Genomic DNA, 19,706 nt, shown 5'->3' with positions numbered 1-19,706 from the left:
CCTGTTGGTCAGCACCAAATGCAGTTGCCTTGTACTCCTCTAGGCTGTAAGTGCTGCGAAGATTAGCAGCTGTCCTCCTCTAATGGGGCCTGGGAGTGGGTGCAAATGTGGGCCTTATCTCTCCTGTTGGCACAGAGCAAGGTTCATGCAGGGTTCAAGACGTACCATAGGCAGTCCTTGTGGCTGAGCCAAATACATTTCATGTCTTGGGCATGATAATTTGTCAAACTAGCCAGGTGCCTGACAGTTGGCCAAATTCTCATTGTATAACAAAGCGAGGGACAAGCCCTTATCTATATGATACATGGTCCTAATTATATTGACAGAGAGTGACGTCTCGTGTCAATTCCTTATAAGTTGGCTATATGAGGATGCCCTCACTATACGGATAAATATATAAAGATGTAAAGCTACAATAAGCGTTGAAACCAGGAAGCACCACTTACTGGCCATATGTGGTAATATATCTGGCAATACATACAATCAGTGCTGTGGTTTATTTTTGTCCCAGTTTTGTTGCGCTATAGCTCCTCCAGGCAGCAATAATGTGGAAGAATTAGGAAGCAGAGCAGAACATATCTGTCACTAATGTACTCTTACTGTGTAGAGAGCACATTGCAGGATACACCCACAAATAAAACACCAGTCAGGGAGGGGGGAACCTGCAGACCCCATATCTGATAAGACTGACATATTTCAAATTGAAAATCCTGACAGAAAAGTTGTTGAGCTTTTTTTGGCAAAACAAAATGCCGTTTTTGAGCTATTTTTATAGGGAAACGGCATTGTCAACTTAGGTATTCCAGATACAGTGGTACCTTTGTTTAAGGACAGCTTAGTTTATGAACAACTTGGATTAAGAAAGCTGCAAACCCGGAAGTAGGTGTTTTGGTTTGTGAACTTTGCCTTGGAAGCAGAACATGTTGAGTGAGTTCCATTTGTAAACTGAGTCCCTCGCTGCTATGGGAAAGCACGCCTTGGTTTAAGAACGCTTTGGTTTAAGAATGGACTTCCGGAACGGATTAAGTAAATAAACCAAGGTACCACTGTATGTCAGCCAAGTTCACCCTCAATTACCAAATGTTGTGGAAAACTCAAGTTCACATACCATTTTGTGACATTTGGGCTAGCTTAATAAAAGTATTGCCAGGTACATATTCTGGCATTTTCCAGAACAGGTATTTGGGCATTTCCCACAAACTGTCTCCAGAACCATTTCTCAGACATCTGGACTCTCCTTCCTTGGAGGTTTCTAAGGAGAGGTTGGATGCCCATCTGCCATAGGCCAATCAAGTTTATTTGGCTCCTGAGCCAGAAAAATCTCACAAGTGCCTTTCCTCCACCTTGGTGGGGAAAAAGAAAATAGAATTAAAACAAACTAACCCAGGGGTCAGCAAACTTTTTCAGCAGGGTGCCGGTCCACTGTGCCTCATACCTTGTGGGGCACCAGACTATATTTTTTTTTTGGGGGGGGAGAATGAATAAATTCCTATGCCCCACAAATAACCCAGAGATGCATTTTAAATAAAAGGACACATTCTACTCATGTAAAAACACGCTGGATTTAGAAGGCGATTGGGCCGGATCCGGCCCCCGGGCTTTAGTTTGCCTACCCATAAACTAACCACACCACTCGATGCCCACCCCGACTTTCGGGGCAAGGCACACAAACGAGTAATTTTGTGCAGGAATTTATTCGGTTTGGGATCAAAGTGCTGCAAGGGGAATTCAGAAAAAAGTCCCTAATTTTGTCTGGAGACTGGGGAGGATTCCTCCTCGACTTCATGGTTGCCAGATGCTTATCCAGCCGGGCGTGAGAAGCGCTGATTTCCTGGAACCGCTCGCCTTTGAAGGAAAGAGGCAGCTGGATGCCTGCTTTCGCTTTCGATCCTCCACTATCTCGCCACCCAGACAGAGGCGACTCTCACGTTCTCCCCCGCCCCAACCCGCCCTCTTGGCCAGGAAGGGGGGGGGGTATTGGCGGCGCCGCCCATGAGGCTGGATGCAGCATCCTGTTCTCAGGAGATGGAACAGTTCCAGGCAGCTGGGATTCAGAAGCATTTTGGCGCCTTTAGCCCCCTTCTACGTGGTTTTGTCATATCCAAATCGGTGGCTGTCCCTGTCTTCCGCGGCAGTGAGTTCCACAGTTTATCTATGCGCTGCCCGAAGAAGCATTTCCTTTTATCCATCCTCCTGAATCTTCCAACATTCGGCTTCGTTGGGATGTCCACGAGTTTTGGGGTTATGAGAGACGGTGGAAAACTTGTCTCTATGCACTCTCTCCATGCCATGTGTAATTTTGCAAATTTCTAGCATGTCACCCCTCATCCGCCCTTTTGTCTAAAGCCGTTGTTGTTGTTGTTGTTGTTGTTTAGTCATTTAGTCGTGTCCGACTCTTCGTGACCCCAGAGCATGCCAGGCATTCCTGTCTTCCACTGCCTCCTGCAGTTTGGCCAAACTCATGCCAGTCGCTTCAAGAACACTGTCCAACCATCTCATCCTCTGTCGTCCCCTTCTCCTTGTGCCCTCCATCTTTCCCAACATCAGGGTCTTTTCCAGGGAGTCTTCTCTTCTCATGAGGTGGCAAAAGTATTGGAGCCTCAGCTTCAGGATCTGTCCTTCCAGGGAGCACTCAGGGCTGATTTCCTTAAGAATTGATAGGTTTGATCTCTCAAGAGTCTCCTCCAGCACCGTAATTCAAAAGCATCAATTCTTCGGTGCATCAGCATTCTTTATGGTCCAGCTCTCACTTCCATACATCACTACTGGGAAAACCATGGCTTTAACTATACTGATCTTTGTCGGCAAGGTGATGTCTCTGCTTTTTAAGATGCTGTCTAGGTTTGTCATTGCTTTTCTCCCAGTAAGCAGGCATCTTTTAATTTTGTGACTGCTGTCACCATCTGCGGTGATCATGGAGCCCAAGAAAGTAAAATCTCTCACTGCCTCTATTTCAGGCATGTCCAACTGGTAGATCGTGATCTACCAGCAGATCACTGGACATCTGTGGTAGATCACCGGCAGATCAGTGGCTGCCCCCAAAGAAGCTAAAAAAACTTTGGCTCCCCTAAAAAAAGCTCAACATCTTTGCCCTGCACCCCTAAAATGACCTGAATCACCAAAAATAGGGCTTTCCTTCCTGAAAAGTAAAGCTGAATGTCGCTTTCTTCTTCCCCAAAGAAGCTCAACAACCTTTACATGAACCCCCCAAAAGGGGTAGATCACTGCCGGTTTTTAACTCTGTGAGTAGATCACAGTTTCTTGGAAGTTGGCCACCCCTGCTCTATTTCTTCCCCTTCTATTTGCCAGGAGGTGATGGGACCAGTGGAATTTGATTTTGGGGGGGGGGGCAATTAGAGAACGAGTTATTAACAGTGATGGCCTTTTAGGCTTCCTCTACTTCAGTGGTGTCCAAACTTTTTTTCAAAGAGGGCCAGATTTGATGAAGTGAAGGGCCGAGTGAGGGCTGACCAAAGCTGTTGACTTTTTTTTAGGACTTCAGTCAGAAGTTGTTGAGCTTTATTTTTAGGATTTTGCCCCAGGAAATAAACAGCCACAGGGGCCGAATTAGCCCCCCCCCCACGGACTTTGGACATGCCTGCTCTATGTGAATAGTTCATTTTTGGAATAATACGAATTATATGTCAAGGGAGGGGGAGCAATCAGCATTTTAAGAGATGCTTAGGTGGGGCATGGCCATAAAAGGTTGGGAACCACTGGTCTAAAGTTAATAATAATAATAATAATAATAATAATAATAATAATAATAATATCATGCAGGGCAGGTTTGCAATGCCTGAACTTTGCTCCCTAGCAGACAACTGAAGAATGGTGAAATAGTTTGGGGGTTGTAACCAGAAGTGGATTATGGGGGGTCTCAAATAATTTCTGAACGTGGCTCTGTCCAGATTTTGCTGGACTCCTGCCTGTCCCGGCCAGGATAACTAACTGTAAGGTGGTGGTGGTGGTGGAAATGAACCTCTGAGTCCAAAACATTTTTTTTTGCGGGGGGGGGGGGCGCTGGGTTGCCGAGCCCCGTCTTAGAACCGGAGTGGGGCGGAGAGGTTCACACACCCCTTCGACCCTCTTCAAGTACCGGTAACAACTATTGCACTGATGGCCAACGCCTGGAGACCTTCCGCTGGTGACCCAGGTGTAAAGACTCCGAAATATATCGGTGGTATCTGAAGAAGTGTGCATGCACACGAAAGCTCATACCAGGAACAAACTCAGTTGGTCTCTAAGGTGCTACTAGAAAGAATTTTCGATTTTGTTCCGAAATATATGTCTGGGCTCGGCATCCTTTAATGCTAAGTGCCTTGTCTGTTTAATGTTTCTTTACACCAGATTCGGATTTGGCAGATCTTGGGGCTTCTAGCAAAAAAAAAGGGGGGGGAGGTACCCTAATTCTGCTCGAGGAAATCTCTCGGCGTCTCTGCCTTGACCTTGGAGCCTCGCCCTCTGCTCCGCCCGCCCGGTGCCACCTTCCATTGGGCTCGGGCTGGAGCTCCTAACCGTCCGAGGCTGAGCTGCTGCGCCGTCCTAGCGAAACGAGCCCGATTTCCTCGTCGTCTTCTTCGAGGTTTTGCTTGCACTTGTCTTGCTGCTGCTGTTGCGGCGGCTAGCGCTGGATCAGAGAATAAAGTTGGGATTGGGAAGAGAGAGGGGCGCTTTCCAAGAGCAAGTAACCCGAGCCTTCCGGGTTGGTAGAAGGTAGGAAATCGGTCCGTTCATCGCTGTCAAGGCGCTGGAATTTGGCCGGGGAGGGTGGGAAAGTGGACGGGGGTGGTTTTGTGGGAAAGCAACTGGCAGGCAGGGGAAGGGTTAAGTCAGCCTTTCCGCCCCCCCCTCTCTACCTTTGCAAGGGCGAAATCGGAAGTGCGCCTTCTTTAGAGAAGGGTTTAAGGTGAACTTTGCTAATACAGTAAATCTATCATAGCACCATGTGTGTCTACCCTGAAATAGGCTCCACTGTATTCAGCGGGATTTACTCCCGTGTAAATGTATATGGGAGTAATGTGTAAGCATTCTATTTTAAAAAAAATTAAACAAATTTAGCAAAACATATAATTAATCAATATCAGTTACTTTCCTCCTTTTTCCTCCCCCCAGACTTCGCTCAGCTCCCCTCTCCGATTTGTTTATACATATTATTTTCTGCATGTTATAAATTTGTACATATCATTACTTCTCTATTGTATGTTCTACTAATAAATTTGTGAATGTTTATTCAAAACCTGTCAATGAATCCAGATCATTTTGTTATCTTTTTAAGTAGTTTGTAAAAAGTTCCCATTCTTCCTTAAAGTCCCGGTTGTCCTTCTCACTAGTTTATATGTTAACTTTGCCATTTCCCCTGAACACACTTTGTACAGCTTCGTTGAAAGCAGTGGGCCTTACTTCTGGGTAAGCTTTGCAAGGTTCCTGCTGTCAATCTGCAAATCTGATTCACTGGTTGAATTGTATTGGAAGGAAAACCTGGACTCCATTTTTTAAAAAAATAAATATTTCCGTGTTATGACAGCACATGCCTCTGATAAAGAGCTTAAAACTCCTTCCCTTTTTCTAGTTTGATTTTGTAACATATATCAGATTGGAAGAAACAAAATCGAAAATTCTTTCTAGTAGCACCTTAGAGACCAACTGAGTTTGTTCCTGGTATGAGCTTTCGTGTATTTTATTGTATTAATATGGAAATTAATAATAAAATGGTATGTTTGACTCATGTACTTAAAATAATAATAATGGCCTGCATATTGGATCAATTTCCTCCCAAAATCAGTTTAAAAGCTTGTAATTCTATACACAGCCCTCCCACTAATAGATCAGCAATGTGGAAAAAAAATGTTAATTATTTTTAGTGTCAGTACATAAAATAAAAGGTGGCAGCCGTTCACCTTCAAGAAATAGGCATTTGCTCTTCTGCCTCTTCTGCTATGATAAAAAGAAAGAAATGTTTTAACTTTCAGCCAACCCAATGTATTTACACTACTCGGCATGGTGCATAGCAAATAAAAACACCGCCCCCCCCCCTGAGCAGCACCTGTGGCTTTCAGTGTCAGGATCTGATGCCAAGGACCTCAAGCATCTAGAACAGGTGTAGACCTGTCACAGCTATTCTGAGAATGGTGATCTGGGCAACGTGATCTGTGCTGTTCCGAAAGTCTTGCCCTGCCAAGTCAGGTTTCAGTCATTCACTCACTCCAGGGTTTCCAGCTGTTGTTGGACTACAACTCCCATCATCCCTAGCTAGGAGGACCAGTGGTCAGGGATGATAGGAACTGTAGCCCCAAAACAGCTGGGGACCCAAGTTTGGGAAATACTGACTCACTAATAGGCAGAGACACACTTGAGTTTCTGTGGCATAATAAGCTCCTCTGTTTTCCCTTTGCAGACCCATCTTCTCTTGCACGATGGCCCCAGGGCAGGTCCACATGGCTGCTCCTGCTTGCCTAATTGAGAGCATGCCGGATGGGAAGCTTGTGGTGAACCGGGAGGCTGCCGAGCTGCTTGCCAGGATCCACCAGCCGGTGGTGGTGGTGGCCATTGTGGGGTTGTACCGTACTGGCAAGTCCTACCTCATGAACAGGCTTGCCGGCAAGAGAAAAGGTGACTGGCTTCATGAATATTCCCCGTTACTCAAGGGAAGGGCTGGAGTCTGGTAGCTTTGCATGAGGCCTCTTCGGAGCGGAGGCAGACTTCGGTAATATTTTGGCCTCCCTGAACGAGGCCAAAATGTGGCGCCCCAAAACGGATCTTCTCAATTATGGATCTTCACGATTTTGCACCCCTTTGGTTCGGTGCCCTGTGCAGGGGAACCTTATTCCAGCACTGTTTGGAGCAAGGCGATGACATCTGCTGCAGCTGGAAGTTGGTTTCAGGGCCCCTGGGTTTTCTGCCTAGCCTAGGGAGAAGCATGGAGACAGAAGAGTAATGGCTGTCGTGGAACATTTATATAGACTTATCAACATGCATGGTGCATTTCAGATAAAATTGCCAATAGGTCCCTGCCCTGGGGAGCTTCCAATCTAAATTTCAACAGGTGAGAGTAATAAGGAGCATCAATATAAGTAAATGGTGCTACATACACTTGGCTTCTTTCCCAGCATATCTACTTTGTGGGGTAGGTATTCTGGGTTTAAGCCAAACTAGCCTAGGAATTAAAGTGATCTTGCCGCCTGATCCTTATAAGTGAGCCTTGTTGGGTTCAGCAAAGGATCAAAGCCTTGGGAGCTCTCGTTTTCTCGATGTGAATCATTTCCTGCTCCTTCCTCAGGTTTCTGTCTGGGTACCACAGTGCAGGCGCAGACCAAGGGAATCTGGATGTGGTGCCTCCCTCACCCCAACAGGCCTGACTTCACACTGCTGTTGCTGGACACAGAAGGGTTGGGTGATGTGCAGAAGGTGAGCTGGGGAAGATGGCAGCTGGGGTGGGGCCTGCAGAGGATTAGCACTTTCAAAAGAGCCTTGGGCCAAAATATTGAGCTGGTGGCCAGCAGTGAGGGATGATATCTATGTGAATTATCTGACATCCCTGTGTCACACATTTGGGAATGTCTTTGTATCTCAGAAACTGGTACAGTCGTACCTGGAAGTCAAACGGAATCCTGCACCCAATCAGAAGCTGCGGATGTTCGGCTTCCGAACTTCATTCAGAAACCAGAACAATCACTTCCGGTCTTCAGTCGTTCGGTAGCTGAAATGTTTGAGTTTACAGGTGTTCAGCTTCCAAGGTTCCACTGTACTAGGAAAAAGTAAGATTCTGGAGGGAAAAAATCTTTTAAAACCCTATGGCTAATCTTTATTAAAATGTAGAAACCAGAGTGGTCTTAGGTGGTCAGTGGATGGGACACGGATGGAACCCCACCATTTTATTATTTCAACCTTCAGCACATTTTATGTATGAATGTATAAAAACAGAGGCAGTCAGGGGAGCTTTCAAAATGAGTAAGGACACAATATCAGTATTAATCAAGAAGTATGAACCAATCTGTAAAAAAAAATATCACTTTCACAGTTAATACCTCAAATTAACACCCCAAAGAGCCAAGATTAAGAAGAGAAAATGCTGTGTAGCAGATAAATTAGAAGCTGCTGGAGAAGAAGATTTATCAGGTGACAGTAAAGGGAGGAGAATATCCAAACTTCTGTGAGTTCAGCATTCTGCGTCCCATAGCAGAAAGTTCCCTTTCTTACTTCCTTGCTAGCCAAACATGGGAAGGTAAAGGGGTTCTCCAGGTGTTGTGTGCCCGCTCTTGCTTTCAGGACCGCCTAAATGTGTGTGAGAGAGGATGAGACAGGATGCTGCAGAGAGAGAAAGCACTATGCCAGAGGTTCTCAACCTTTTTGAGTCCACGGCTCCCTTGACCAACTACATACTTTCTGTGGCACCCTAGTGGGGCTCAGGAGCCCAGTTATGTCACCCCTTGGCCCGCAGAACTGGCAGCCCCACACCCCTTTTCAAACACCCTCCCTTGTGGGAACACCTTCCCTCAGCCTATCTCTTCTCCTGTCTCCTTGGGAGTTATCTGGGCAGCTGCAGCTGCTGCCCCTGGTTTCTGAGTTGCCCCCCCTGTCCTCACACTGCCCCACAGGGGCCTGGGAAGGACCCCCTGGCCAGCCGCAGTGGCACCATTCACCTGGGGAGCTTGTAGCCAGGGCTGCTGCAATAAACAGCTGCACAAGCCTTTGGGAGGCAGAGACGCAAGAAGGCATCAGAGGAGGGAGGGAAGGAAGAGGGACAGAGGCCAGTGTTGCCCACAGCACTCCTGACCATCATTCAAAGCACTCCAGGGGTGCCATGGCACACTGGTTGAAAACCATTGCACTATGCCTTAGGGGCTAGAAGCTGGCTTTGACATTTTAAGTAAAAATGTGGTTGATTCTGTTGGCATATTTAAGCTGAGCAACTGCGCAACAAAAAGGTTGAGGAGACTGTAAAGCATAACTAGGAGTGGATTTAATAAAAGGAAAAATAACAGAAATTACATTAGCTATAAGAACATTACAGAAACATGACCCATCCAGTGACCCACCACCTAGGGTACTGAGAGAGGTACACAGACCTCCTTATATACTATATCTGATTGCTGATACGCCTTAAATCAATACAAACTTAACATCACCTGCTGTACTGCCCCACAGCTGCAAAACTAGGTCAGTTCATTTCCTTCTTTCTTTTAAAGAGATATTTCTGTGGAACAGTAATGAACCTTAAACTGTAACATTCAATAGATTCCTGTGCCCAATACCAAATTCTAATACAAGCCTGCTCTTCCTGGGGCACGTGCCCACAATTGTGAAATGCGCACAACTACTAAGCACCACAAGCCTTTCAAACGCAGTCTGAACAACTGCAAGCAAGTCATGGTTTGCATTCATTTCAGACAACGACTTCGCCTAGTAGTGCAACAGAAGCAGAGGAAATGCAACAACACACCTCAAAGCAGCTGCTTTGCACATGCAGGTCCCAGAGGAAAGAGCTGCAGATGAGAATGGGGCATCAGGGTTTCGGGTATTGGAGTCTTGGGATGAGAAGTCTTAAAAAAAAAAATGCCTGTATCTGTTTCAGGGAGGCATGGAGAATGATTCATGGATCTTTGCCCTGGCCATTCTTCTCAGCAGCACCCTGGTGTATAACAGCATGGGCACCATTGACGAAACGGCCGTGGAGAAGCTCCAGTATCCTTTTTGGGGCACCATCAGTTCCAACCAGCCCCACAAGATTGGGAAGGCAGAACCATGTGGCAGCTGTATGTCTGTGTAGGGCAGCGCTTCCTGGGGGGGGGGGGAGAAAGCTTTTGGTATAGTCGCCAGTGGAGCAAACCTTCCCTTTCCAGGCCTGCCTTGGAACACAAAGTGCTGGGTGGGGGATTGTGGGGGGGGGCAAGGAAACAAGCAGGGCATGTAGCTGATGTGGGTGGGGCAGGCACCCTCCAAGGATCAGATGAGCAGGTCACTGGGGCAGAGCAGGGATGGGGAGCCTGTGCTCTTCCAGGTGTTGGTGGGCTCCAACTCCCATCAGCCCCAGTATGGGAGTTGTAGCTCAGCCACATCTGGAGGGCCAAATGTCCACCCATCCCTCAGTTTGTGCTTTCGGAGTGAATAGATGAGGGTCAGACCACCCATGAACTCAACTGCATAGTTGAGTATAGGGTCTTCATTCTCCACAAAAAAACAAAACAAACACCTGCCTAGTGTCCCAATCCAGAACAGGACTTCAGTATGGAGGCGCCAAGGGCTTTAACCAGTTACCCCTGCTGTGATCCTGGTTCAGACTGGATCTGGATCTGGGTGCGTATAGCCTGGAAAAGAGGAGACAGAGAGGAGATACGATAGCCTTCTTCAGATTTCTCAAGGGCCGTCACACGGAAGAGGGAACAAGCTTGTTTTCTCCGGCTCCAAAGGCTAGGACCTGATTCAGGGTTACAAGAAAGGAGATTCCGACTTAACATCAGGAAGACCTTTCTGTCAGTCAGAGCTGTTCGACAGTGGAATGGTCTCCCTCGGGAGGTTGTGGACTCTCCTTCCTTGGATGTTTTAAAGCATCTGTCATGGATGTTTTAGCTGAGTTTCCTGCATTGCAGGGGGTTGGGCTAGATGACCCTTGGGGGTCCCTCGCAGTTCAACGATTCTATGATTCTATGACATATCACGATTTGCATGGCAAAAAGGCACCATTGAAATGACTTGGATCTTTGCCCCCACTTTATTTTGCAGTGCTTATTGCTGGTATGAGGCTCCTGGTCAAGACTGGGATTGCGGGGAGAGCAAAGGGTTAAATGTCTCCTGTCCCAGGATCCTGATCTGTATCTCTCACAATGCACTGACAATTTGTGTGTGAGTGGGACACCTTGCATTAAATGGCAGGGCTACACAGTTAAGGTCACATGTGGTTTCACCTTCAGCTGCAGTTCCTGTTGGGAACTCCCTGAAGTGGGTGCTTCACAGGCAGGCAGCTAAAGAAAGGGAACTAGGAACCCCGGAAGAAAGCAGGAATGGGAATGGGCCCTAATGTGTAAAGCAAGATATGCCAGGAGGGATTAGGGCCAGGTTCAGCCGCAAAGCCTTGCCCAGACCACTACTGTGTGCCCACAGTGAGGAAATCACAGGTAGAGACACAAACCGTTCCAGACAATGCATGACTTGCAGACTGCAAAGCCCAACGATAACCTTGCAGCCCTTTTCCTTAGCAAGCCCCAGCTATGTCACTGAGCTGACAAAAGCAATCCGAGCAAAATATCCCTCCGGGGATGGCCAAGAAGAGGAGAATTTCACCGAATTTGGCCGATTCTTCCCAGATTTCATCTGGGCTGTGCGGGATTTCACACTGCAGCTGCAGCTAGATGGACGCCCTATCAGTGCAGACAAGTACCTGGAGAATGCCTTGAGATTTCTGCAAGGTGCGGTAGCTGAAACCAAATGCAACATCGGGACAGATCCTTCATTGATCCTTCTTGTTTCCACTTAACCTCCTTCTAATCGATTGAGTTTTCTCTTCAGCAGGGAGATTGTGTTTTATTTTGAAAGGTTTTCTGGGCATCGCATCCTGCTGATGACAGAGGATGCTCGCTGGGAGTTGTAATTCTGCAACATCTGGAAGGCCACAGATTCCCTACACCTGGATTAGGGAAACCAAATGACACCTGCAGGCTGTCACTGTTTTGCAAGAGGGATTCAAGTGCATTCTGGAACTTTAGGTTGGCACAATACTAACAAAGAACTGAGCCCCCCCCCCCCCCGATACCCACACCCTTTCTTCATCTTTTCTCCTAGGTGATGCTGAGCACATTCAGAAGCACAACATGGCCAGATCATGCATCCACAGTCTCTTTCCATCACGGAAATGTTTCATATTTGACCGTCCAGCTAGCGGGAGGAAGTTGCATCGGCTGGAGGAACTGAAAGAAGAGGATTTGGAGGAAGATTTCTTGCAACCAATGGCTCATTTCTGCCAACACATCTGGGAGACATCGCGACCCAAGATGATCCCAGGAGACCGAGTTGTGACTGGAACGAGTAAGGAAGCTCCAGCAAAATTGTAGGCTTGGGGGGTGTAGGAAGCTTTTTTTCACTGAAGCCATAAGGAGCAGTGTATTGGCTGTGTTGCAGAACGTCACAGGGTTCTTCATGTGTGCTCTTCAACCCTTTTGTGTTGGTCAATTACCTGTGTTGCACTTTGAATCAAGCCCAATATAGCTTTGCCCAGCTTCATTATGGTACCAATAACAGCTGTCAAACTGGTGGAGGAGGGACCCTTTGTCACCAGAGCAACATGAAGGTGTAAGGAACTGTTGGCCTGACCATTGTAGATGGCTGAAGTTAGCAGTCCTGCAGGGATTAGGTGACATAAAAAACCAAAAGGGTTTCCCCCCTCCAACCATATAAAGTCGCTGATTCTGCCCTGGCCAACTTGATTGCCTGCTGAAAGCACCTTTGGCAGCAGGTGAAAAAAGAGTGGAGTGACGAGAAACAAAGGAAAATTGAAATGGACAGATTCGCCAATCCCAAATGATGAGTTGTTTTGTTATACTGTTGCCCTGTCATTTGGAAATGGTCAGCCTGCTGCAGCGCCCTCCAACCTGCTCTTTGTTCCTAGGGCAGGGATGAGGGATCTGTGGCCCTTCCAAATCCCCAGTCAGCATGGCCAATGGCCAAGCGTGATGGAGTTTTGGTCCAGCAACACCTGGAGGGTCACAGGTTCCCCATCACTATTATTCTGCAACGAGAACACACAAGTTCTGTTTCCAGAATAAATTATACAAATCAAATGAATTGGTTAGTTTTTCATTATTTATTCTGCTTTCAGTGTAGTTTTTTTTTAAAAATTAAGAATTTCAGTTTTAGGGAAAGCACAAAGGGCAAGAACCAGAGTCCAACACAGAGGGATCCAATTAGGACTGAGATTTATAGAGGGTGGGGAGTAGAGCAGAGCAAAGTAACTATGAGAGAGGGTGATTGGATGGTGGTCCTCATTCCCCCATAGGGACGCAGGTGGTGCTGTGGTCTAAACCACAGAGCCTAGGGCTTACTGATCAGAAGGTCGGCGGTTCGAATCCCCGCGACAGGGGGAGCTCCTGTTCCTCGGTCCCAGCTCCTGCCCACCTAGCAGTTCAAAAGCACGTCAAAGTGCAAGTAGATAAATAGGTACCGCTCCAGTGGGAAGGTAAATGGCATTTCCATGTGCTGCTCTGGTTTGCCAGAAGTGGCTTAGTCATGCTGGTCACATGACCTGGAATTGTACGCCGGCTCCCTCAGCCAATAAAGCAAGATGAGCGGCGCAACCCCAGAGTTGTCCACGACTGAACCTAACAGTCAGGCATCCCTTTTCCTTTACTTCATCCCCCTCTACTTTTTCACATCTTCAAGTTCTTATTTGTAGCTACGAAGGCTAGAACCCTTCTTCTGAAAACAGATGGGATTACTTCAGGTGCAAGATCCTCATCCTGTTCTTGCATGACACAAGAGATACAGAATACTTGGTCCTCATTCTCTTGCTGATGTGGGCAGACACTTCAAGGCAGTTTGGGTCTGCAAATTCTTTCTCAACGTAAGGAGGTTAATCAAGCCGTGCATTCCACTTCTATTGTCTCTGATTCTTTGGCTTCAACCATCTTTCCCTTTTCAGTGCTCGCAAGCCTGGCAAAGACCTATGTCAATGCTATCAACAGCGGGGACGTGCCCTGCTTGCAAAATGCAGTGCTGGCCTTGTCCAGGATCGAGAATTTGGCTGCTGTCCATGACGCCATTTCCTGTTATGAAGAACGGATGCAGCAGCAGCTGCTGCTGCCGACCGACACTCTTGAAGAGCTGCTGAGGACACATGCCAAGTGTGAGAGGGAGGCCGTTGACGTCTTCATAGCCCGTGCCTTTGGGGACAACGTTAAACAATTTAAAGAGGAGCTTGAGGTGTGTTCTCTTTAGTGCCTTATCAGCTGCCTGCACTTTAGCCCATGTCCATTTATTTATTTAATGTCCTTATATATCACTTTTGGTCACACGCGACCTCGATACAGTTTACATAAAAACAAAGCGTTATCATTAAAAACACAGATTAAAAATCACAACAGAAGATCAGTGACACCAACAGTAAAACCACAAAAAAATCGGTGCTACGGTATAAAGCAAATGTTTAATGTTTTACTGTGGCTTCATAATTGTTGGAAGCTGCCCAGAAGTGGTTACAGTAGATAGGTGGCATATAAGTAATAAATTATTATTTGTTGCAGACAGTTCCCACATTTTGGGTGTGTGTGTTGTGTGTGTCTTGATGTAACTATATCATTTAAGTCAATCTCACACTGATTGAATTTTGTAGTAAACAACAACAACAACAACAACTCCCTTCCCATCGGACCAGGTTGCCCCAACCACTCTGGGCAGCTTCTAACGAATATAAAAACATTTTAGTATGTGGCCTAAGTATGTCTTCCCATTGTATAGCACACTGGGGAGGAAACTTTTCATCATTGCTAACGTGTCATCTTTCTGGTGCTTTGTTCCGTTTTCGTCCTGTAGAATAAGTTGAATCAGAAAAAGAAGGCATTCTGCGAAAGAAATGAGAAGATGTCTTTTGACCGCTGCCGTGATGTGCTGCACTCTCTTTCCCGGGACCTGGTATCTGAGATCCAGGAGGGGATTTACGCAGTGCCTGAAGGCTATAAGCGCTTCCTTGCCAAGATGAACGAAATAAAGGAGAAATACTATGCATTTAATCGAAAAGGGGTTCAGGTAGGACAGGAGGAGAAGCACGTCCGTGACACTCGGAGAGGTGGGGATCCTGTTGCTGACTGAGGGCAGACTTACAGTGCAATCTAATGCATGATTACTTGGGAGTATGTTCCACTGAATTCACCAGTTGGGGGTAAAGATGCAAAGGTACTAAACTGGTTGAAGAGGAATCCTCTCATTGCAGGATTGATAGAGATCACAAGCGTGTCTGAAAATTGTCCCCTCCTTAGTGAGTTTTACAAATACTTCCAAACATTTCGAATGCCGATCCACATTTTGTTAACTTTTATCCATTGTTGTATCACTGGTAGGAGGTTTGTTTTTACTGTTCTTTTCTGGCTCATTTTAAGGGATATAGCTGTTGCTTTTAGTTGTGATGATTTCTCTCCGTTACCTTGTGAGGACTTCTGTTCTAAAAGGCTGGGTATATATATTTCAATGAGTAAATAACATCGATTTCTCAGCGTGTCAATAAACTACTCACTTACTTTATATAGTATCTTTGGGTCTCTAATCCCAACAGGACAGCATATTCAGTTTCCTCATCTTTTGGCAAAATTAATAACTTTTGCTCCCAATGTATTATCAGGCAGACAGAGCTCTTGAAGAATTCCTGAAATCCAAGGAGACGGTGGCAAAATCTATCCTTCACATGGACAATGCCTTGAGTGGCAAAGAGAAAGAAATTGAAGGTACAGATTTGGGCAAACAGACAATCTATATTATAATTTATGAATGCCACAGATTAAATGCCACCGTAAGTGTGGGGACACCAAAGGTTTTAATTGGTGCCCAGAAAATAACAGCATGGTGATGTTCCAAACTTGGGTCTCCAGCTGGTTTTGGACTACAACTCCCATCATCCCTAGTTAGCAGGACCAGTGGTCACAATTATGGGAACTGTAGTCCAAAACCAGCTGGGACCCTGTTCTAAAGTCCAGATCAGGGTTCTTAGGAATGTAAATGAAGGGAAAGAGCAGTGTGGGGATGATTCTTTTGACGATGCTGCAAAAACTATTATTTAAAAAGTGAAACACTGCACTCATGCATCACTTTTTAGCAATAAAGCAGCATGCTCTGAGAATACTATTGTATTGTGGAACCATCTTATTAAATTCAGGGGTTCCTCACTGGCAAGGAAGGTGGATCCTGTAACCATGCCCTTAATTTCTAGGGATAATAGTTCCTATTTATTTTTTCTATACCTTGTAAACCTTGTGTGTTTTCCTAGGCCCTTTTCTACCACCTTTCTGTCCCTTGGTCTTTATTTATGTCGATCCCAGGGGATAAACATCTGCCGCTTGGGGAAATCTTGGCCTAGATCCACCAGTGCAATGGCAAGCCCCAGAGGGAGGCCTGAGTAGAAGATTATAGTGCACACAGACAGCCAGGTTCATATGAACGTAGAGGGTTCCTCCAGATTATTCACCTTGGATGCTTGATCTGACTGCCAGAAAATCACTGCCTCTTCCCCCCCCCCCTGGACCACAGCCCAGCGTGCTCAGGTTGAAGCAACCCAGCTGCAACAGAAGCTTTTGGAGCAGGATCTGGCCAACCTGGAGCAAATAATGGAGGATAAGAAGCGACATAATGAGGAAGGCATCCAGCTGATGAAGGAGAAGTGGGAGGAAGAGATGAAGAAGATGAAAGAGGAGGCTGAAAGGAGAATGAGGCATTTCCACAAGGTAATGAGAGGAATGCATGGCACTGTATTGTTTTTTTTTTATTTACACACACACACACACACACACACACACACACACACACACACACACACTATTGTGATCCATAGACCCAAAATACACAGTACAATCCCCCCCCCCATTTACATCGTTGCTGTTGTTTTAATTTCATTTTTGTATTATTCCCTTGCATTCATGGATGCATATTTGTACTTAAAGGTAAAGGTAAAGGGACCCCTGACCATCAGGTCCAGTCGTGTCCGACTCTGGGGTTGCGGCGCTCATCTCGCTCTATAGGCCGAGGGAGCCGGCGTTTGTCCGCAGACAGCTTCCGGGTCATGTGGCCAGCATGACAAAGCCGCTTCTGGCGAACCAGAGCAGCGCATGGAAACGCCGTTTACCTTCCCGCTGGAGCGGTCCCTATTTATCTACTTGCACTTTGACGTGCTTTCGAACTACTGATTTGAAGCCACTTTGTGTCCTTCCCAAAAGAGGTTCCTGGGAGGCCGGAGGGACATTGCTGGAACAACTCTTGGGTTGGGGCAATTGGGTAAAATGTTTTAAACGGTTCCAGTTTTGGTTTCTCTGTTTTGTTTTTGTCGGGTTGATGTTGGTTAAATGTTTAGTTGGGGTTGGCAGTTATTTTAATTTGGGTATAACTGTAAACTGTTTATTATTGTTATTGTGATTTTTATTGATTTATTGGTTTGTTTGTTGCTTGTATAGGATATTTTGTTTTTAATGTTTGGTGCTTGGTTGTGTTTTTATATATGTTGTAAGCCACCCAGAGCGGCTGAGGAAACCCAGCAAGACGGGTGGGATATAAAATTAATAATCATCACCATCACCTCCGGCTAGGAGAAAGTGTTTTCAGAGAGACCCTCTCCAGCATGCTGGAAAATGCATGTTTATTGTGTAACCAAAGGCAACGTGGGCCTTGTGACCCAAGACAGGCCTGATTCCACCGTGAGTTTGTATCTGTTGCCCTCACGCATCTGTTTTCTCAGTCAAACAATGACTGTGTGCTCCTTGTCTCTCTAGGGGCTGCTAAGACAGAGGTTTTTGCTGATGGCCATGGAAACAGAAGTGGAGCTCCTAAGTCTCAGGGCACAAAGGAACAATACCTGAGGGCTTACGCTTACTACAGAAGCTGTCCACAGTGGAGTTTGAAGGACATAACCGCAAGGCTGGGCAATTGGAAACTTCAAACTAGTGCAGATTATGGCAGCCTGCTTGTTGACTGGCACGAGCTGTTGAATACTACATTGCCTGTTTTGAGCCATCTGCACTGGCCGAAGTATCATTTCTGCAATCACTTCGAAGTGCTGATTATTACTTTTAAAATGTGATAAGCCTAGTTTCCTCAAGAGATGTCTCCTCCCATATGAGCCTCCCTCATAGGAAGAACTTACGACAATGGGCTTGGTCCAGCTTCTGTCTAATGAGGAAGTCATAAGAGGAACTGCTTTCCAAGAAATGGTTCTACTGTCACCGCCTTCCTGCTGGCTAAATAAGAAAAGAAAAACAATAACCCTGTTTATTTCAGCTGGCCTGTGCTGTTTTGTGTTTCTTTCTCTTATTGTCCGGCTTCAATGGGGGCATTGTGGTGGTGGTGGTGGTGTTGATTTACTGTGATATAGTTTATGAACAGATATATGTAAATTTCAAATAAATAAATAAATAAATAAATAAATAAATGTGTGATCCTGAGTGTGTCTATTCTGAAGTTGTATTAAGTTCAGGTGAGCTACTCTCAAGTGTGCATAGGACAGGCTGCGTTCTTACACCCTATCTCATAACACTGAATTCATACCATGGTTGGCTAAGGGAGCGTTCACACAATACATATATCATGTGTTAGTTTACCTTGTTGAAAATGCAGATTTCTGTTTAAACATAGCTCTTCTCTTGACAGGAACACCTGGGTATTTCCTTTTAGTTTTTATCATGTTTATGTCCCCTCCTTTCATGCGTTGGCAGATGTTTTAAATACATTGCTGTAGTACTTGTCATACTGCCACTAGTTGTCACTATAGTACTCCCCGCACAGCTAATAGCGACGGCAGCAGCAATTTGTGAGGAAGGGGAAGGAGACATATTTTGGGGAAGGAACCCCATCGTTCTTGATGGGACCAGACAAACTGGAACAACAGGCCCAGTTTACTGAAAACTTCTCCATTTTTTATTATTTGCATTTTCAAAAACAGGAACAGAGAGCATATTTAACCCCCTCCCCCTGTCCCACTTACAACTTCGTACCAAACATGTATACTAATACCAGATGACTTCCCTTCCACCCTTTTCCTGGTTCCTTTGCTTTTCTACTACTCTGCGTAATCCACATCTTTTTAATCATCCAATTTGTTATCTATTAAAAACTCTCTATCTATGCTGGATTTAGTTCACCGAGAACTTCTTGAGTGCAGCGGGCTAGCAAATGGAGAAGCATTCGTGGCTGCTTTGATTTCTAATGTGCACAAGAAATTTCACAACCTTTGTTGTTGTTGTTTAGTCGTTTAGTCGTGTCCGACTCTTCGTGACTCCATGGACCAGAGCACGCCAGGCACTCCTGTCTTCCACTGCCTCCCGCAGTTTGGTCAAACTCATGTTAGTAGCTTCGAGGACACTGTCCAACTATCTCGTCCTCTGTCATCTCCTTCTCCTTGTGCCCTCAATCTTTCCCAACACCAGGGTCTTTTCCAGGGAGTCTTCTCTTCCTGGTGGCCAAAGTATTGGAGCCTAAGCCTAAAGATGACGAAATTAAGAGCTAAGAAACAGGAAATTAGAGGGAGACTGGGTTGCTTTCGGTTTGTTTAAATTTTTCCCACATCTTCCAATTTGGGCAGTGGGATTATCCTGTTGGTTCTAATGGGCCTCCTGTTTCCTAGGGAGGAAGTTAGCAGTCTGTGCAAACCGGTGAACATTTACAGTCTCCTAACAAGCTGGCTTGACGTACGGATTCCTTTCCTTTCTCTGGTGTGCCATATTTCCCCCTCTTAAACAATTAAGGAAACTGATAGAGTGGATGGGGTCCCATTGTAGATGTGCACCTGATTTAGGGAATAATAACTACTGGGGAAAGTTTGAATGGGTTCATGGAAAGTGAGGGAGAGGAGGGTGCTTGGTGCTACAGTCAAACCTTGGTTGTCAAACGTAATCTGTTTTGGAAGACTATTTGACTTCCGAAACGTTCGACAACCGAAAACTGAAAGCAGAAGCCTCAATATAGGGAAACTCAAAACCGAAACTGAGTAGCATGTTTGGCTTCCAGAAATGGTTCATAAACCGGAGCAG

The 19,706-nt window shown here is 45.9% G+C and overlaps 1 protein-coding gene across 1 annotated transcript; it reads left to right on the top strand.

Annotated features, from left to right (window-relative positions):
- The first annotated feature begins 4,666 nt into the window (after window positions 1-4,666).
- On the top strand, window positions 4,667-18,055 carry LOC117051688 (guanylate-binding protein 1-like). Its single transcript, XM_033158277.1, has 11 exons — window positions 4,667-4,713; window positions 6,395-6,609; window positions 7,277-7,404; window positions 9,572-9,681; window positions 11,203-11,402; window positions 11,776-12,018; window positions 13,628-13,908; window positions 14,518-14,730; window positions 15,320-15,422; window positions 16,222-16,415; window positions 17,454-18,055. The coding sequence occupies exons 2-11, from the start codon at window positions 6,414-6,416 to the stop codon at window positions 17,538-17,540; spliced, it is 1,755 nt and encodes a 584-aa protein (XP_033014168.1). The 5' UTR covers window positions 4,667-4,713; window positions 6,395-6,413; the 3' UTR covers window positions 17,541-18,055.
- Window positions 18,056-19,706: the final 1,651 nt, after the last annotated feature.

The sequence above is a fragment of the Lacerta agilis genome, chromosome 8 (assembly GCF_009819535.1).
Source record: "Lacerta agilis isolate rLacAgi1 chromosome 8, rLacAgi1.pri, whole genome shotgun sequence".
In the NCBI taxonomy this organism is placed as follows: Eukaryota; Metazoa; Chordata; class Lepidosauria; order Squamata; family Lacertidae; genus Lacerta; species Lacerta agilis.
Note: the sequence above shows the minus strand (reverse complement) of the source record. Positions and strands in the feature narration are given on the sequence as shown.